Source organism: Trichogramma pretiosum, unplaced genomic scaffold, assembly GCF_000599845.2.
Source record: "Trichogramma pretiosum strain Unisexual culture from Peru unplaced genomic scaffold, Tpre_2.0 scaffold37, whole genome shotgun sequence".
NCBI lineage: Eukaryota > Metazoa > Arthropoda > Insecta > Hymenoptera > Trichogrammatidae > Trichogramma > Trichogramma pretiosum.
Window position 1 is genome coordinate 825,042 of NW_019641622.1, and position 16,962 is coordinate 842,003.

The 16,962-nt window shown below is 37.9% G+C and overlaps 1 protein-coding gene across 1 annotated transcript; it reads left to right on the top strand.

Moving 5' to 3' along the window:
* Positions 1 to 9,098: 9,098 nt before the first annotated feature.
* Positions 9,099 to 10,139, top strand: LOC111693658. Its single transcript, XM_023458983.1, has one exon. It carries the CDS (start codon positions 9,099 to 9,101, stop codon positions 10,137 to 10,139), a length of 1,041 nt encoding a protein of 346 aa, XP_023314751.1.
* Positions 10,140 to 16,962: the final 6,823 nt, after the last annotated feature.

Below are 16,962 nucleotides of genomic sequence, written 5' to 3' on the forward strand. Positions count from 1 at the left end.
TAAAATAAAATATATCTGAAACTCTGTCCTTTTTAATAGTCATTTGAAAACAGTATGTTTTCACCAAATTATTATGAAAGTAATTATCGAAATAATTAATGACTTTTATTAAAAATTTGTTTTATATCATTGTTTTATACCATTGTTCCAGACCATTGTTGTTGAGAGCTATACAAATGTGTAAAGTTGTTTGAAGAGTCAAATCTGAGGAAAATTTAGCGGCGAGAAAATGACCCATATGGCACAAGCTTATAGTACACTACTTAATTTTATAACACTCTTTTCAATTATACCCCCTTTTGAAGTCCTACGTCAAGTTTTCTTGCACGGGCATGTAGCGAGTGAGATGCGAACGACTTACTTATTTTTTTTAACTTCTCTATTTTTTAAATAAATACCACGGAGCCAATTTCAGCTAGATTATAATTATAATTTTTCTAATAGCTTTAAGAATATAATTTGAAAAAATTTGAATCTTGTGATATTGATCACAAGACAAGGTACTGAACTTGGTGGGAATTCGTATTTTTTGTTTACAAATTATTTATTGAAAAATTAATATTTTCTGAACGCCATAAATGGAAATTCACACAATCAGTTTAATATTTTAATAGTATATTATTAATTCATTCATATTTTATACTTCTTTCCAATAAATTCCAGAGAGTCCAAAAGATCCAAAACCCCATAATCCTGTACGCTATTTCATCTTCATGTCGAGGCTACTTATATCAATGCAGTCATATATGATAAAGAGATCTTCAACAACTACAAAATATAGTATGATACAAAATACAGTTCGTTGATTCATTAATTAGTAGATAAAAATCAGAATGAAAAATAACCTGGGAATATAATTCGTGGGTAACTGGCATGGTTGGTCCAATCTACAATGTGCAAGGTTTTAGCGATCTAGTCATTATCAATTGCAATAGCTGTCTTGTTTGGGAAGAATATTTGTACAGTTCGCTACAATATATGCTGCAAAAAAAATAGATTTTCTTAGAAAGAGAGAAATTAAACTTTCATCACGTCATATTACATGTCTGCGGTTGTTTAATTTTTCAATCAGTGTCCATTCATTAAGTTGAATTACTTATGCTCATTTTTTACATTGTTTGTAAAGAAGATAGCAAAAAAAAAGAGAAAATATATCATTGAGGTATTTTGCGTTTCTTGAGTTTTGAAGCTGTTGGTTGTAACGGAAGTTCCAAGGCCAGCGGGTTGGTATGTTTAGTAAGTCTGTTTTTGTATTTGTAAAAGAAAACCAGTATTTCCTCTCGTACTGATGGGATTTTTAGATCGGCACGAATTATTTTATTCGGTACGAACCACACAAATACAAAGTGGACCAAGAACGCTACCCTGAGGTACATACCAGCTTGGATATGAAAGAGCTCCGTGATTACAGAGTTGGTTTTGACTCGGAAAGTTCTATTTTGCAGATATGAGTTTAGCAATTGGTAAATTTTTGTAGGAAAGCTGTTCTTGATTTTGTAGAGTAGTCCCTCATGCCAGGCTCTGTCGAAGTCCTGAGCAACGTTAAGAAACACTGCTGAGACAAAGAGCTTCTCTTTGAAAGCTTGCTGAACTTTTGCTACAATTCTATTGACTTATTCAATCGTTGAGTGCCGACTTCTGAATCCGAATTGATGGTGTGGGATAAGGCCTTTGGTGACTATTATTACTTTCATTCTTGATAGGATTATTCTTTCAACAATTTTTATAGTATGGGAAGAAGACTGATTGGTCGGTAAGATGCCACTCTGTCAGCCTCTTTACCTGGCTTGTGAATAAGAATTATCTGAGCTTCTTTCCATTGAAGTGGGAAGTGGCACGGCTTTAGACAAGCATTTTTGATGATAGTGATGAACCTGTAAGCAATTGGAGGTAATTCTTTCAGCATCCTTCCTGTGACAAGGTCGTGACCCGAAGCTTTTTTGGCTTTGATACCATTGATAATGCTCATGACTTCTACTAGATATAGTTTAAAGGTAGATTGAGGGAACAGTTAGTGAAAGTACATCTGAAGAGAAACATCGTGGTAGAGACATTAAATGTTGTCTCTTATATTATTACAGGTATTGATTGTACATAATTAGTTTTAAATTTGAAAAAAGGAAAAATAATTATAATTTCTTATATTATTACAGAAAACCATTTATGTTTCTATCATTAAAATCCTTGAAGTTCCTCACAATATTATATACATATTTAAATACGGATTATTACTGATGTAGTTTGCAAAGTCTAATAAGTACATACCGTAATGACTAATGATAAAATCATCAATAAACATAGACATAGGTTAACAAGAATTTTGACTGTTTTATTCTGAAGAGGATATAGAAAAGAAATCTTCATACTCACGAGGGTCCAATAAGAATTATCTTCCCTAATTTTTCAAGCTATTTCGAAGTTTTTGTACAAAACTGGATCCACTGTACGATCCATTTTAATTTGAGCAAATTATGTCAACGCGGTGAAATTAAAATACAAATTAAAATTTTTCCTACCTAATTTAAACTTAAATAACAATTGTTCGATCGATATGTAACGGTAAAAATAATTAAAATTTTAATGTATCGTTAAGCTTGAATTTAAAATATTAGTTGAGCTAAAGTACAAAGTATTATTTTTTCGCTCAAGTTTAGAAACTCTGTTTGGACCCAATAAATATTTATTTGAATTAATTATATTTTTGTTTAAATTAACTATATATGTAGATTTGAAAAAATATTTATTTGGTTCATTCGCATTTGAAGCTACGAATCTTTTTTCTTGTGTAGTCTTTATGTGCTACTACATTATTTCAAACGTAAAGGCCGAAGTAATAATTTATAAAGTTTTACGCACAGATATTGAATTGTAAACTATTGTTTTAGAGAGTGTACACAAATGTGTAAAGCTGTTTACTCACCGACCGCGCAATCCGTTACAATTTTTCACCTTGACTTCGAAATGTATAATTGAAAAATCACGTTTCGCAGTAGAAAAAGCCACTTACGGCCAGACGCGGATACCGAAAACGCGCACAGTCCGCCCGATAAAGTGGCGTACTGCAATTTCATTGAATACATAAAGGGTCATCGATTATTCGTGGTACTTGCATTGCGCGGCGGGCGTTGCGGTGCATCTAACACAGATGGCGCTCGAGTCGCGCGAGTCGACACGCGCGTTATGATGATTCGAGAGTCTCGGCTGCGGCTCTTTGCACGACACGGTGCACCACCGACGCAATCAACGTTTCTGCACAGTTCTGAATGCACGTTGTGTATTATAGATATCAAGGCTATTGAGCTCGATACAGGAAGTGCAACTTCGATGGACGCGAGACTATCGAAACGAGTCGAGGCGAATTAAGTCAGATCGATATTGATGCAATTATGTCGTCCGAGCAAAACAGGAAATTCCGGACAAGAAATGCATCGATTTTCAAAATTGCCCGAAAAAGACTCGAATTTTCCCCCAAGTAAAAGAAAGGAAGAACGAGGAAGGATAAGGTCGTGCGCGAGAGAGACACCGCATACATAAAACAAGGAAGCATCAGCTGCATTTCGTTTGGTGAAAAAAAGTCGTCCGTCAAAGAGCTCTCGCGCTCCCTCCTTATTTATTATAGACACGAGTTATATACGCGATTCGATGTTTAGCTGTCGTACAGTAAACATCGTAGGCTTACCGCTCCGTCGCTTCGACGTGCTATTTGTGAATTTGTGTGCTCGTTTTACTTTTAACTATCACACCTTGGGTCACTTGCATGTGTGCAGGTGCCTGGGGGTGCAGTGAACAAAATAATATCTTGTGTAGGACCTATAAGTCTATTTGAACGAGCCAGGATGGCCTTAGGCTCATCAGTCTAGACCACTGTCAAAGCCGGACAATCAAAACAAACAGCAGAAACCGTCATACTCTGAGATGACACAGCACTTTAGATATCCAACGAAAGAAGAAGCCATTATTATTGATTCGATCAACGGTATTTCCATTCATTCATATACGATCGCCGTGGGAACGATTGTCCAGCCCAAAAATGTCAGATTCGTGTCGCGCATCTCGATGAATCGAGTATGTATCTACCTCTCCGATAAAGCTCTGGTACAAGAGCTTACGGACCGAACTATTGAAGTAGAGGGTCACAAGCTAACCATTCGCCCCTTAGTGAACCACTCCAAGCGCATGCTTATATCTAACGTTTGTCCAACCATCACGCAAGAGGAAATAATACAGGAACTGAACAAACTGCAAGTTCAACCTGTCTCACAGATCACTTTTGTGCACTCGGGCCTGAAAAATCGAGGATACGAAAATGTATTTAGTTTCAGAAGGCAGGTGTACGTTAAAGCCAACGATATAGAAAAGATACCCCCCAAATTAGAAATCGAGCATGACGGAATGACGTACACGCTGTATTTCACGACTAAGAAGCTTACCTGCTTTTTATGCAAAGAAGAGGGACACATTGCGAAATACTGCAGAAACACCGAAGAGTCACCCCTTAGGACGAACAAGTCGGATGAAGTCGAACACGTTACAGAGGATATCGCGGCAGCAGCAAAGTCTCTGCCCCTACAAACTGAGGTGGTGGCGAAAACTACAGCTTAAGCTTCAACAACCGAGGCCACGGAGGACAACTCTCAGGCACTCATGAGCAAATCTCTCCTTGCTTCAACGACGATGAAGAGACAGCTATCGTCGCCTTCACCTACCAAGGTAAAGCCTCCTCTGCAAAGGGACCAAACTCGCAAAATTTTTCCGGTGTTCTCGCCCAAACAAACATTAGAACCCACCGCTAAGCGCTCCAAACAAGTAGAGCAACAACCGTCGTTACAGGAAGTAAAAGAAAATTTAGAACCAGCAAGAAATTACTTAGAAGCGAATATATCTCTGTACCCTCTCAATTTCAACTCACTATCGGCGATGCTACATCAGACTTATGGGGCTAGCAACGTCTATACAATCGTCAAGAACTTCACCACAGACACTGAGGCTCTCTCAGCGATGCTGTGTATCACTAAACAGCTAATTACCTGTAACAATCTAAAATAAAGGATCCATAGAATCATCAAAAAGCTCGCCGATCAAGATGAGGTCGACAAGGAAAACAACAGATCGATACTCGAACAATAAAGTGTAACTGCAATGCCATACCACAAACTAAAAACAAAATTCACTCCTCCAAAGCTCAAAATAGTCTTCTGGAACGCCAGAAGCATCTTTCACAAATTCTCAGAAGTAAGAAAAGCGGCCCCGGAATTTGACATCATTGTGTGTGTGGAATCATGGCTAACTTCGAAGCATCAATTAAGTATTCCCAACTTCCGTGCCGTTAGAAAGAATCGAGACTCGAGAGCAGGAGGGATAGTAGTTTGGGTGCGTGAGGATATCGACTTTAGTGAGATTCGCTTCAGCCTTCGTAACAAAAGGGTCGAGACCTGCGGGCTTCGTCTCAACAACTGCAGACCGTCAATGGACCTTATAATCTGCTACAGACCTCCCTATGGCACAATGCCCCAGGAGGGGTGGGACGAGGTAGTGCAATGCGTAGATAGGAATCGTGCTACACTTCTGATGGGAGATTTCAACGCGCACTGATGACAACAGCCGGTATCTGCAGCAGGCATATACGACGCATGGCTTGGTTCTGCATAACTTCGACACGATTACGTATGCAAATTTACGAAGGAACTACGGTTCTAACATCGATCTCGTGTTCTCTACTCCGGACATTGATCAACTGATCAACACGGAGGTCTGTGAGGACTCATGGGGCTCGGACCATTACCCGGTAATCACCACTGTGTCTGTGGGAAAACACAAGCATCTGCAGCGCAGGCACAGAATCAACTCTACACGCACTGAGTGGGACAGGGTCTACGAGCTGTGGGAAGCGCGCTACACCGACTTCTTCTCAGAGACCTTTGTGAGCTTGAACCCAGCAGCAAAATTTAAATTTTTCTACGACCTTATTACAGAAGCTATATCTGTGAAGTTCCTTGGGTAGCTCTTAAACTTTCAACTTCTTGCCAGATCCTTCGCGGGTGTACGGGTGTAAGCGACAAAAGAAGACAGGCGGTTAGATTAACAACGGGTTTATTTTAACTAGTTACCGAATATCCGGCGAGACATTCGCCACACGTGAGGCTGTGTGTGCGTTCTTCTCGGTTTACTCTTCTCCTCAGAGCGGGGGTAACCCCTCTCGTCGCCTCGAGCGCCGAGTGATGCGAGGGCTCGCCGAAGGCGCCACATATCTACATGTACGCCACGCAAAAAGAATGTAACCAAGCGCAGGCATATCAATCCCGTCCCTTGGTGGGACGCAGATTGCGATCGCGCAAAAAGGCTGAGACTGGCTGCGCTCAAAAAATTCAAGTTTTCCCTCGAGCTGGCTGATCTGATCAACTACAAGAAGCGATGTGCAGAAATGAAAAGGATGCTGAGATGCAAAAAAAAAGAAAGCTTTGCGTCATTCGCAGAGAGCTTAAACTTTCGCACTGGATCATCATACGTGTGGAAAAAATGCAAGATTTTTAAAAACAAATGGATTGACGTTGACCGGAGCCACATGTACGTCGGCAGCAGCAGGGAAAGACTTCGCCAGGCAGCCATCGGCAAGCTGTGTCCTCCATGGGTAGAGACCGATCCTGGATATACGCCATCATGCACGGAAAACGTATTTTTAGACGAGCATTTCTCATTCTCAGAGCTGAATATAGCTCTGGAGGACAAAAACGAGAAATCAGCCCCTGGACTAGACGGAACGGGCTTCGACACCATCAAGAAGCTCCCGATAAAGCTCAAGCTGATTCTTCTCGACATATTTAACGAAATGTATACGCTAGAGATGTACCCTGAGGCATGGAAGGAGGTGTTTGTGTTCCTCATACCAAAACCTGGAGAACAAGGTCTGCGACCCGTTTCGCTGACATCATGCTTCTGCAAGCTCTTTGAAACCATGATGAAGAATCGACTACAGTGGTGGGCAGAGGTGAACGATTGGATACCTAAAGATCAACACGGCTTCAGGCGGGGCCACTCGTGTGTAGATAACATGACTGGCCTCTTCCTGATGGTGGAGAACGCTTTTCGCGGGTCAAGAGATGTGCTTACGGCGTTCCTGGACGTCGAAGGTGCATTCGACAACGTGAACGTCGATATACTGCTGGAAAGGCTGGCATCGCTGGGCTGCACAAGAAGGATAGTCAAATTCGTACAATTTGTCACTCGCGAGCGCCTCATCTTCACGGAGGGAGCCGCGACTTCCAGGCGCTTATGCAAGGGTGTACCTCAAGGCGCAGTACTCAGTCCTTTACTGTACTCGCTGTATGTTGCCTCACTGACTGACGGATTACCACCTGGCGTTTGCACATCTCAGTTTGCGGACGACGTCTCGGTCACCGTGGAGGCCGCCGACCCCGCGGAGGGAGTTGTCGCTCTGGAGAGCGCAATAGAGATTCTTGGAGAAAAATTGGACAGCATTGGACTAGGCATATCGCCATACACAACCAAGCTAATACACTTCAACGACAGAAACATTCAGCCGGGAAGCCAGAGGATCAAAATCCGGGAGCACGTGGTCTCTTCCAGCAGCCACACTAAGTTTCTCGGCGTGATCTTCGATTACAAGCTGTCATTCAAAGAGCACATCAGCTACGTAAAGAAAAAATGCACCTCAGCAATGAACATCATGAAATTTTTGTGTGGCACATACTGGGGATCACACCCGGACACGCTGCTGATCCTCTATAAGAGCTACATCCGTTCCATCTTAGATTATGGTAGCTTCATCTACCTACCAACGAACAAGCAGGACAAGCTAAAGTTGGAAAGAATTCAGTTTGCGGCGATCAGATGTGCCCTTGGCTACCGTACGAGTACGCCTACAAACATTCTGCTCGCCGAGGCCAAGGTGTCTTCCTTTGAAGAGAGAGCCAAAATGCTCGGCAAAGCATATATCGCTAAAGCCTTTAGCAATAGTAATTTTGAAGTGACTCGGAAGATTGAAGAGTTCTACGCAGCGCGCGAGGGACGGCGACTTCCGAACAGATGTTTCTTCGGCTGTATGGCGGCAATCTACAACGCGTAATTTTCAAAAAACTCGGATTGATATGAAATCTGCACAAGAATTTTTAGTTGATACAATAACAATTTTATCAAATAAACGAGAAAAATCTGAAGAATATTTTGCAAATTTATTCGAGGAGGATAGATCTACTGCGGAAGAACTCGATGTAGAATTAAAAGTGCCTCGTCTTGCTGGTAAACAAAAAAATCGAGAAAATCACTCGTGCAAATCTGTAGAAGATTATTATCGAGTCACAATTTTCATTCGTCTATTAGACAATATAATTGCCGACTTAAAAATTCGTTTTCCCGAGGAAACATTACAATTATTTGATTTTTATATTTTGTTTCCCGGTGAAAGTAAAGTGGATAATCATGAATATAAAAATGCTTTGAACCGCTTGGTCACCAAATATGCATCAATCTTTGGTGAATCAGAAAATGTTTTACATGGAAAGTTGTGCAATGAAATGGAATTGTATGAGTTACATTGCAAAAAGTACAAACTCGAGAACTGCGATGCACTGCAGATTCTCGATTCTTGCGATGAGGTGTTTTTTCCAGTGATTACAACTCTTTTTAAAATTTTTCTCTCATTGCCAATAAGCTCCTGCAGCGCAGAGAGAAGCTTTTCTTCTTTGCGAAGAATCAAAACATGGCTAAGATCATCAATGACTGAAGATCGTCTAGATGGCTTGGCATTGATGAACATTCACTGGAATATAGCAATTAGTGTAGATAATGTCATTGATCGATTTGCAAATAGTGGCAAACATAGAAATGAATTTGTTTTATAAATTTATATTATGTTTCATGTTTATTTCTATTTATTTTAGTTCAATGTTTATGATTATTATCAAAAATAAAAATGTTAAACCAATTAAAAAAAAATTATTCTTTGTATTATGTCAACCTAAGGAATTTTCAAGAGTACTTTAACTTTATTTTAATTAATATTAACTGATTTTTCAAAATAATACTTATGAACTAGAACAATTTTTAAAAACTTTTTTCTCTTCGAATTACTCTGAAGATGAATGTGTAAAGATATTTGGGCNAGAGGACGATTTAATCCGTACAACCACAGCTACCATACCCTGACCTTCACAGCCGAAACAAATGTGACTCTCGGACACCACATTAAGAACTCGCCGGATCCAGACCACGCGTTGTGTGAACGCCTGGAGGCGGAGCAGACGCTGCCCGTTTACACTGACGGCAGTAAGATCAAAGGAGCCGCAAGTGTTGGATACGGGATTTTCTGCCCGGCAACAGGATACCGAAGTGCTGGCAGCTTGAGCCCACAATGCTCAATTTTCACTGCTGAGTGCTGCGCAATTAAAGAGGCCCTTACCTACATCGAGAGCCTGGACAATAAAAAATTTGTAATCGTGTCGGACTCTCTCAGCGCCATAATCAGCATCCAATCACCAGGCGCAGGCAGAAAAATATCTGCACTAATCCTGGATATAAAAGAACGACTAGCCAGCTACGCAAATAACAACCTAGACAAAAAAGTGAGCCTGCTGTGGATTCCATCACACATAGGCATCGTGGGCAATGAAGTGGTGGACGCAGTAGCCAAGGAAGCTACGAAAAACCAACCCCCAGACCCGGCTTTTATCCCTTCTTCTGACCTGTCGGAGAGCTTTGCGCTCGAAGCAAAGAATAACAGCAACATCAAGAACATGGATGAGAGTCGGGAAAAGGGGAAGCAATATTTCGAGGAGTTTTACAGCACTCACTCTACACCCTGGTTCTCCAACGTGAAAATACCTCGGCGGCACATTGTCATGATCAACAAGATGCGTGCCAACCACACCTGCCTAGCAGAGTCGCTAGAGAGAAAGAACATCATCTCGGACGCGGGCTGCAGGTGTGGTTGCGACAAGGAAACTTTGAACCACATTCTATGGGACTGCAGATTGTACCAAACGCAGAGGAAGGTGCTGCTTGGGAGACTGAAGAGGATCGGGCTCTTCTCTCCGCTGAAGGTGGAGCGCTTGATCGCTCGTCCAAATATTGAGGCTTGCACAATGTTATGCGACTTCTTCATCGGGCTGGGAGTGCTAGTCTGATGATAGCAGTAAGATGTCGAAGACCCAAGACCAAGTCTCAATGAACATTCTATCGATACTATTTTGTAATTAATTTTGTTTTTCTTTTTATAACTTATAAATATTTAATGTTTTTGAAATAAAGTAAGTGCGGATGCCCCAGCTGGTAAAAGCACTATAATATAAAAAAAAAAAAAAAGTTATATACGCAAATGTGCTCATGAATATGCATCAGCAACTGCAGCAGTGCAACACCATGCCTTTTTCACGGTGTATAAGCGGGAGCGAGTCTATATACACTTGGGCAGGTATAACACACAGACACACACGTAAAATCATAGGGAAGTGGGGAAGGGGAGAGGGGCAGAGAAGGGCTAGTTCACGCGGCGGTGGCGGCGGCGGTGACAGCACAGGTGCAGATGCAGGTGCATCGGCCTCCGCGGAAACACACCCGCGCAAGCGCACCTTCGCAGGTTTTATACATGTATGTATTATGCTGTCCCACTGGTGTCCCACTCTCTCTCTCTCTCTCTCACTCTCTCTCTCTCTCACTCTCTCTCTCTCACTCTCTCTCTCTCACTCCCTCACCTATAGGTGAGTTATAGGTTAGAAAATCGTCGTTAAAAATGCAAAAGAAAAGCTCAAGCGCGCATTTTTTTCAATATTGAGAGTTTATTTAAAGTTATTGGGTTTTGCTTCCTCATGAAGGAAGTATGTGATAGGTTTGAAAATAAGATTTGGAAGCAGACCTCGTAGGACAATTTAGTTTACATATTTGGAAACTACATTGAATTACCAACAAATGTCTGTATGTGTGTTTGTCTTTTCGGCCTTTTGGCTAAGATAGAAGTGTACGTTTTTTTGGAGTTTCGTATACTAAAATAAAAACGGAGTTCAAAAGTCAAAAATAAAATACGAATTTTCTCTTTAATAACCAAACTCTTTCATTAATATTATTTTTTTATGACGGAGCTCTTTGCCAATAAATTGGCAGTGGTTTTTTTATTCACGAGACAAATAAATTTGCCTAATCAAAAACTGCCATTATACGCAAAATTGATCATGAATTTAAAGAAAGGATCGATATTAATGCGGTATGATAAGACGCAGACAATCGCACCATCTACAAGAATTAAAAATAAATTTTCAGAATAGATAAAATTAAATCGGACAAAATTGATGATGCCCACCCTGTTTAAAAAAAATCGCTGGATTTCCAGTTGAAAAATCGAGCAGGATATGACTGGAAATCGAACTCGATTTAACTAGAAATCGAGCTGTATTTGACTGGAAATCTAGCTCGATTTTTGACTGGAAATCCAGCTCGATTTTCGATCTGAAATCTAGCTCGAGTTTTGAAAATCTAGCTCGAATTTTGGCCTGAAATCTAGTTTGATTTTTGATCTGAAATCGATCGATTTCCAGTCCAAATTTCTAGTCAAAAATCAAGCTAGATTTCAGTTTAAAAATCGAGCTGGATTTCAGATCGAAAATCGAGCTGGATTTCCAGTAAAAAATCGAACTAGATTTCTAGTCAAATACAGCTCGATTTCTAGTCGAATCGAGTTCGATTTCCAGTCCAATCCTGCTAGATTTTCCAATTGGAAATCAAGCGATTTTTTTTTAACGGGCATTGCACCTACACTGCCAAAAGTTTCAAAATTGAATGGAGTAGATGGTCCCATTCTTATTCCTAATGGTTGCATGGATCTTAACATCATAAACTGTAACATTTTCCGTGCCCTTGGAGAAAATCTATACCATTCACAATTGTAACTATACAATTACGTAAAAAAACATAATTATTAACTGTATAAATGGTTTTTAAATTCTTAAATCAATCTTGTTCTACTTCGTACCACAAGTAATAGATACTCAAGTTACAATCATATAATTTTTGAGACAAGACGCAAACTCCGGCTGTAAATTCCATTATCATCAAGTAAGCAATTAACATCATTAAAGCGAAATTCTTTTCGCTTTCGAAATAAATGACCATCTGTATTAATGTTAAATTTTCATTTTCATAATTAATATTACTGACATTTAAAAAAAGTTTACCATGCTACCAGCTGCAGTACAGCAAAGCATTAAACATGCCATCCCCGACAGATACATAGTATTGGCAGAGATCTGAATAGATTTTGTTATGCTGTAAAACAAAGAAAAAAAATTGTTTTGATAATTACCCCATAATAAAAAATACACTTTTTTTGTGAGAATGTAAAATATACTCAAGGCAATATTGATGCCGCTGAATAATGTTAGCCATGCCTTTATTAACAGAATTAAGTTGATGATTTTTCACGAAGTTTTCTATTTCTTTAAAACTCAACATTTTTCGAAACCTGAATCTAATGTTTAAATAAATCAATCAAAAATGATAAAAATCAATTTGATAAATAATTTAATACCTTAAGTATTCCAATTTCCCAATATTATAATAAATACTCATAATATGAAAATAAACTACCACAGAAAAAAACAATAGGTTGACGATTGTGAGAAATAATGTATAAATAAATACGTAAATGAAGTGTTCTTTTTCATCAACAAACATAATGAATTGAAGCACCAATGTTTTTTCATACAATTTTTTCCCCAATACCATATTTATTAGTACTGGGATTAGAACAGGAAACATAACATACAAAATGAAGCAGAAGTCCGAAAATCCTTGAAACATACAACGAAAGTATAAAAAAATAATTATTTTACATTTTACTACTCACCGATTATTATTAAGGAGATAATATTTGCAGTATCAAGGTATTGTTTGATAAACATTTTTTCTTCTGTTGAGGAGATTACCCAATCTGTTACGACTTTTTGAAAAGTAGTTCGAATCTAAAAATTAAAATATACTGTGAAATTGGAGTGGAGATATAGGTAATGATCCAATTATTCGAGAAAACCATTTTTACTCTGGCTACATTTCTTTCATGAAGTGTCCCGAGATAAATCATTTCTATAATGTATATCTGAATTATTATTTGAAAAAAACATTCAACAATTTTGTTTAAATTCATTTCTCCATCTAATTCGATAATAATCAACATCACCTGAAAAAAATTTTTCCCTTTATACATTTATGAATAAATCAAAAAACAACTACTCGGTGCGTGCAGATTATTTACTGCTGATAAGATTCCTATAAAATTTAAAATAATTGTTAGTAGCGGAATGCCTTGTTTTTTTATGCCAGTCCAAAAAGGCCATAAAAAGCTTATTTTTAGAAAATAAAAATGCCAAAATAATCTTTTATACAACTCTTTCAAAAGTAGATTTTTTCTTTCGTTATTCAGCATTTCAAGTTACTTGAAACAAAAACTACTGTTCTAGAATGAAATTTTTCGATTAGAAGTATTAGTAATGTAAAGAATTAACTATAACAAGAAGAAGAGTTCATGGTTGTGTATTGCTTTTCAAAATGCAAGTAGATTCATGTCCAATTCACTGCAAGTAAGTCGCAAGCTTCTATAAAATGTAAATAGCATTAATAATGTAATCATAAATTTTATTCTCACAAAATATTCATGTTATGAATATGAATAATTAAAAACTTTCTTTTGATTTTTTCATTTTCTCATAAAATTTGATGTTTCAATTTTTTTCCACAAATTGTAAACTACTATGCTTCATTTATTATAATTTTATAATCGTGGAGTTGCAAAAAAATTTGTTTCATTCAAGAAATTGAGTTCTGATTGTATAAAATGATAAAAAAATAAATAGACCATATACACAAACCACCACTAACGCCCTGTTAGAGAGTTATCCTAAGCCTTTACTGGCGGAACAATGAATTATTCGAAGTTGAACGTGAACGAACGCGAAGTTGAAAATCGACTCTTTTTCCGGAAAATTTGTTATAAACGAAAAAATTTTCGGAAAAATTAAAATATCTCGACGTCAGTACCTGCTCAATGGATTAATAAAGAACTGCGCAAAATTCCAAAAGGATCGGTCGTATACTATTTCAGTGATGTTTCTCACCGATTTGAAAAATGTCATTTGGAGAAATCGCAATTCAAAGATACCACATTATATATTAGATAGATAATAGCCATCGAACTAAAAGTTCAATATTTTCGTCAATTTTGCTCCGATTGGGCTGAAATTTTCACAGAATACTCTTGAAAGTATAAGCAATCAAATAAAACAATGAAAATTTTTTTAAAAATTTCAATGCCAGGACTATACCCCCACCCCCTCTTAATATAGCATAGAAGTTTGTACGTACTATGATAGGTATTAGTTATAATGATCACTCTCAATAAAAATTTAATTTCTAAAATTACAGTAAATCCTTTAAAAATATTTTGTATATTATTGATAATTTTATATATACCAAATCAATATGGAATTATTTGATAAGATTTTGTACTTATTCTATAATTGCACTTTACCAAATAATGAAAATAACAAATTACATTAAGATCAAGAATTTTTTCCACTACTTTGAGTTCAGCAATCTTGCATCGCTATCGAGTCTGTACTTACCCTTGAACTGGAATAACAAAAAAAGATACAGTTTAATATTTTATTAAACAATACAAATAAACTCAAGCGAACACTACAAATACTTACAATAAGCTACTAATAAATATAACAAACTTTGATTTTATCAGTATCCATGGAAGTTTTGTTAATAAGCCCTTGAACTTTGAGGTTGATGCATGCCTGGTTTCTAAAACAGAAAAAAATCTTTATCCAAAAGTGAATCAGCCTCGCTTTTTAATGATTTGAATTGCTGATGAATTACCAGAACCTTTAAAATACAGTACAGCATCTACAACCAACTGTCTGGAATGGTGTTGAGTTATGACATAATTTTGTAGCTCAAGGTGGTAACGAGCAATGTTCAATAAATGTTCATGTAAACGTTAAAGATCAGTTGAACTGTCAGCAGTAACGTTGTAGAGGGCTCCGCAAGCAACTGCTGGGGCAATTCTGACTTTAGCGATGATAGTTGGTGGATGGATCTCTTGATCAGTCAATTTCTCCGATTCTTTCAAGATTTAAGAAGCTATATGAAAATACTAAAAAGATGAACATTAATATGATACAAGATTGTAATCGGAAATACTAAAAAATTAAAAATTATGTATTACCAAGTGAGTAGTGTGACTGATGTTGAGCCATCTTCAACTTTGAACTCCTACAATCGCATCAAATCGGAGCAGACATTGTCGCAGCACATCACATACATGACATAGCCAGAACTCAGAAACCATTAGCCAAGTCAAGTCACAAACGGACTGCGAATCGCATTCGTGCCGCGGCTGCGCAATGCATATGACTGCTGATTGGTCGGCTGACCCCTAGATCAGCGTCCGGTGAACGGTCTATGCGAATTTAGCGCGATTCTTTTTTAACGGCATTACTGGCTCGATTGCTCACTATTCACTAACCCTTTGTTACAACAAGTCGAACTCTGTCTTCTTACACATTTGTTTTCGAGTATCAGATTTTCATTATTTATTATATTATCAATCCTCAAGAGGTTATTGTTGCTCGCGCAGTGCAAGTTCACAACTATCTGTATAACCCAGGATGTAAAGGCTACGGGAACAACACTGAAGCGGGCAAGGGCGTTTGCCAAAATTCAACGGGCGCTGAACCGCCTAAATCAGGCTGAGAGACAGCCGATCGATGGTGAGTTTAGTTTTTATTCGTTGTTTTATTTACCATTCAATTCATTGTAGTATTATTTATTAAAATCACGAAATTGTTGTGAAATTTGTGAGTGCTCGTTAAGTCGAATAGTAAATTTTATAATGTCATCGATCGTTTGTTTTATGTTTTTAAAAAAGTTTTTTTACTGTGTCCAGATGACGATCGTGCTCGCACTATTTGGAGAAAACTCCAGAAGGTCTATGGAGCATTGATGCGAAAATTGCGTCGTAACAGACGTCGTAGGCCGGAGATATTAGCCCTAATGTTTCCTCGCAGTCGTGAGATCCTGCACGAGCTAAGTTTCATGGCTAATTTTCTACGTCCCAGGGTGTAAAGCATGTTTCGCTTGAACCTCATTTTTTTCATTATATTCATTCTTCGTTAAAAAAAATGTTGACTGCTTACAAAGTAGATCAAATTATTTATCATTAAAAAAAATTTTTTGTCGAGTAAAACAGATTCCATTAAGAGCCACATACACACACACCTCTTGAATTCGAACATTCGTACTAAAAGGAAATCTTAAATGTATAACCAAAATTAGTAAATGTATAAGGAAATTCTTAAATGTATACTTCAAAAAATTATTAAAAAACTCATTTTTTTTATGGTTATGAACCAGAATGCTACTGTAATAATATTATTAATTTGATAATAAACCTTTTTCATTTGCTATATTCAAATTTTACCATATTTCATCATCCTAGAGTAATGTATAAGTTGCTGGGAAAAAAGGAGATGCAAGTATTAAGACCTTGCAAACACAGGTTATATTTTGACTGCGTGAAAAAACTGGAATGCAGAAAATGTCCGCTTTGCAGGAAAGTTATACAAACGTATACGACTGGTGGAATAGTGGGAGATGAGATGTGGAACGAAGATCCTGGCAGCTCAGATTCAGATCCAGATTGGTCCGAACAAATTGCCAGAGACCTTCACAGACAATTGAATGAACCTCAAGACGCTGATCCTGAGTGGCAATTAATGTACATAGAATGTTTTTTGTAGTGAAAGGTCAAAAACAATAAAACCTTTTATTTTCTCGAAATAAAACCTTTTATTTGCGGTGATGGGAAGGATTAAAATTCCGTGAGATCGACTCTTATATGCTTAGAACTAGCATTTTTCTGATGCGCGAGCGACTATCTGCGTCGACGCCACCTAG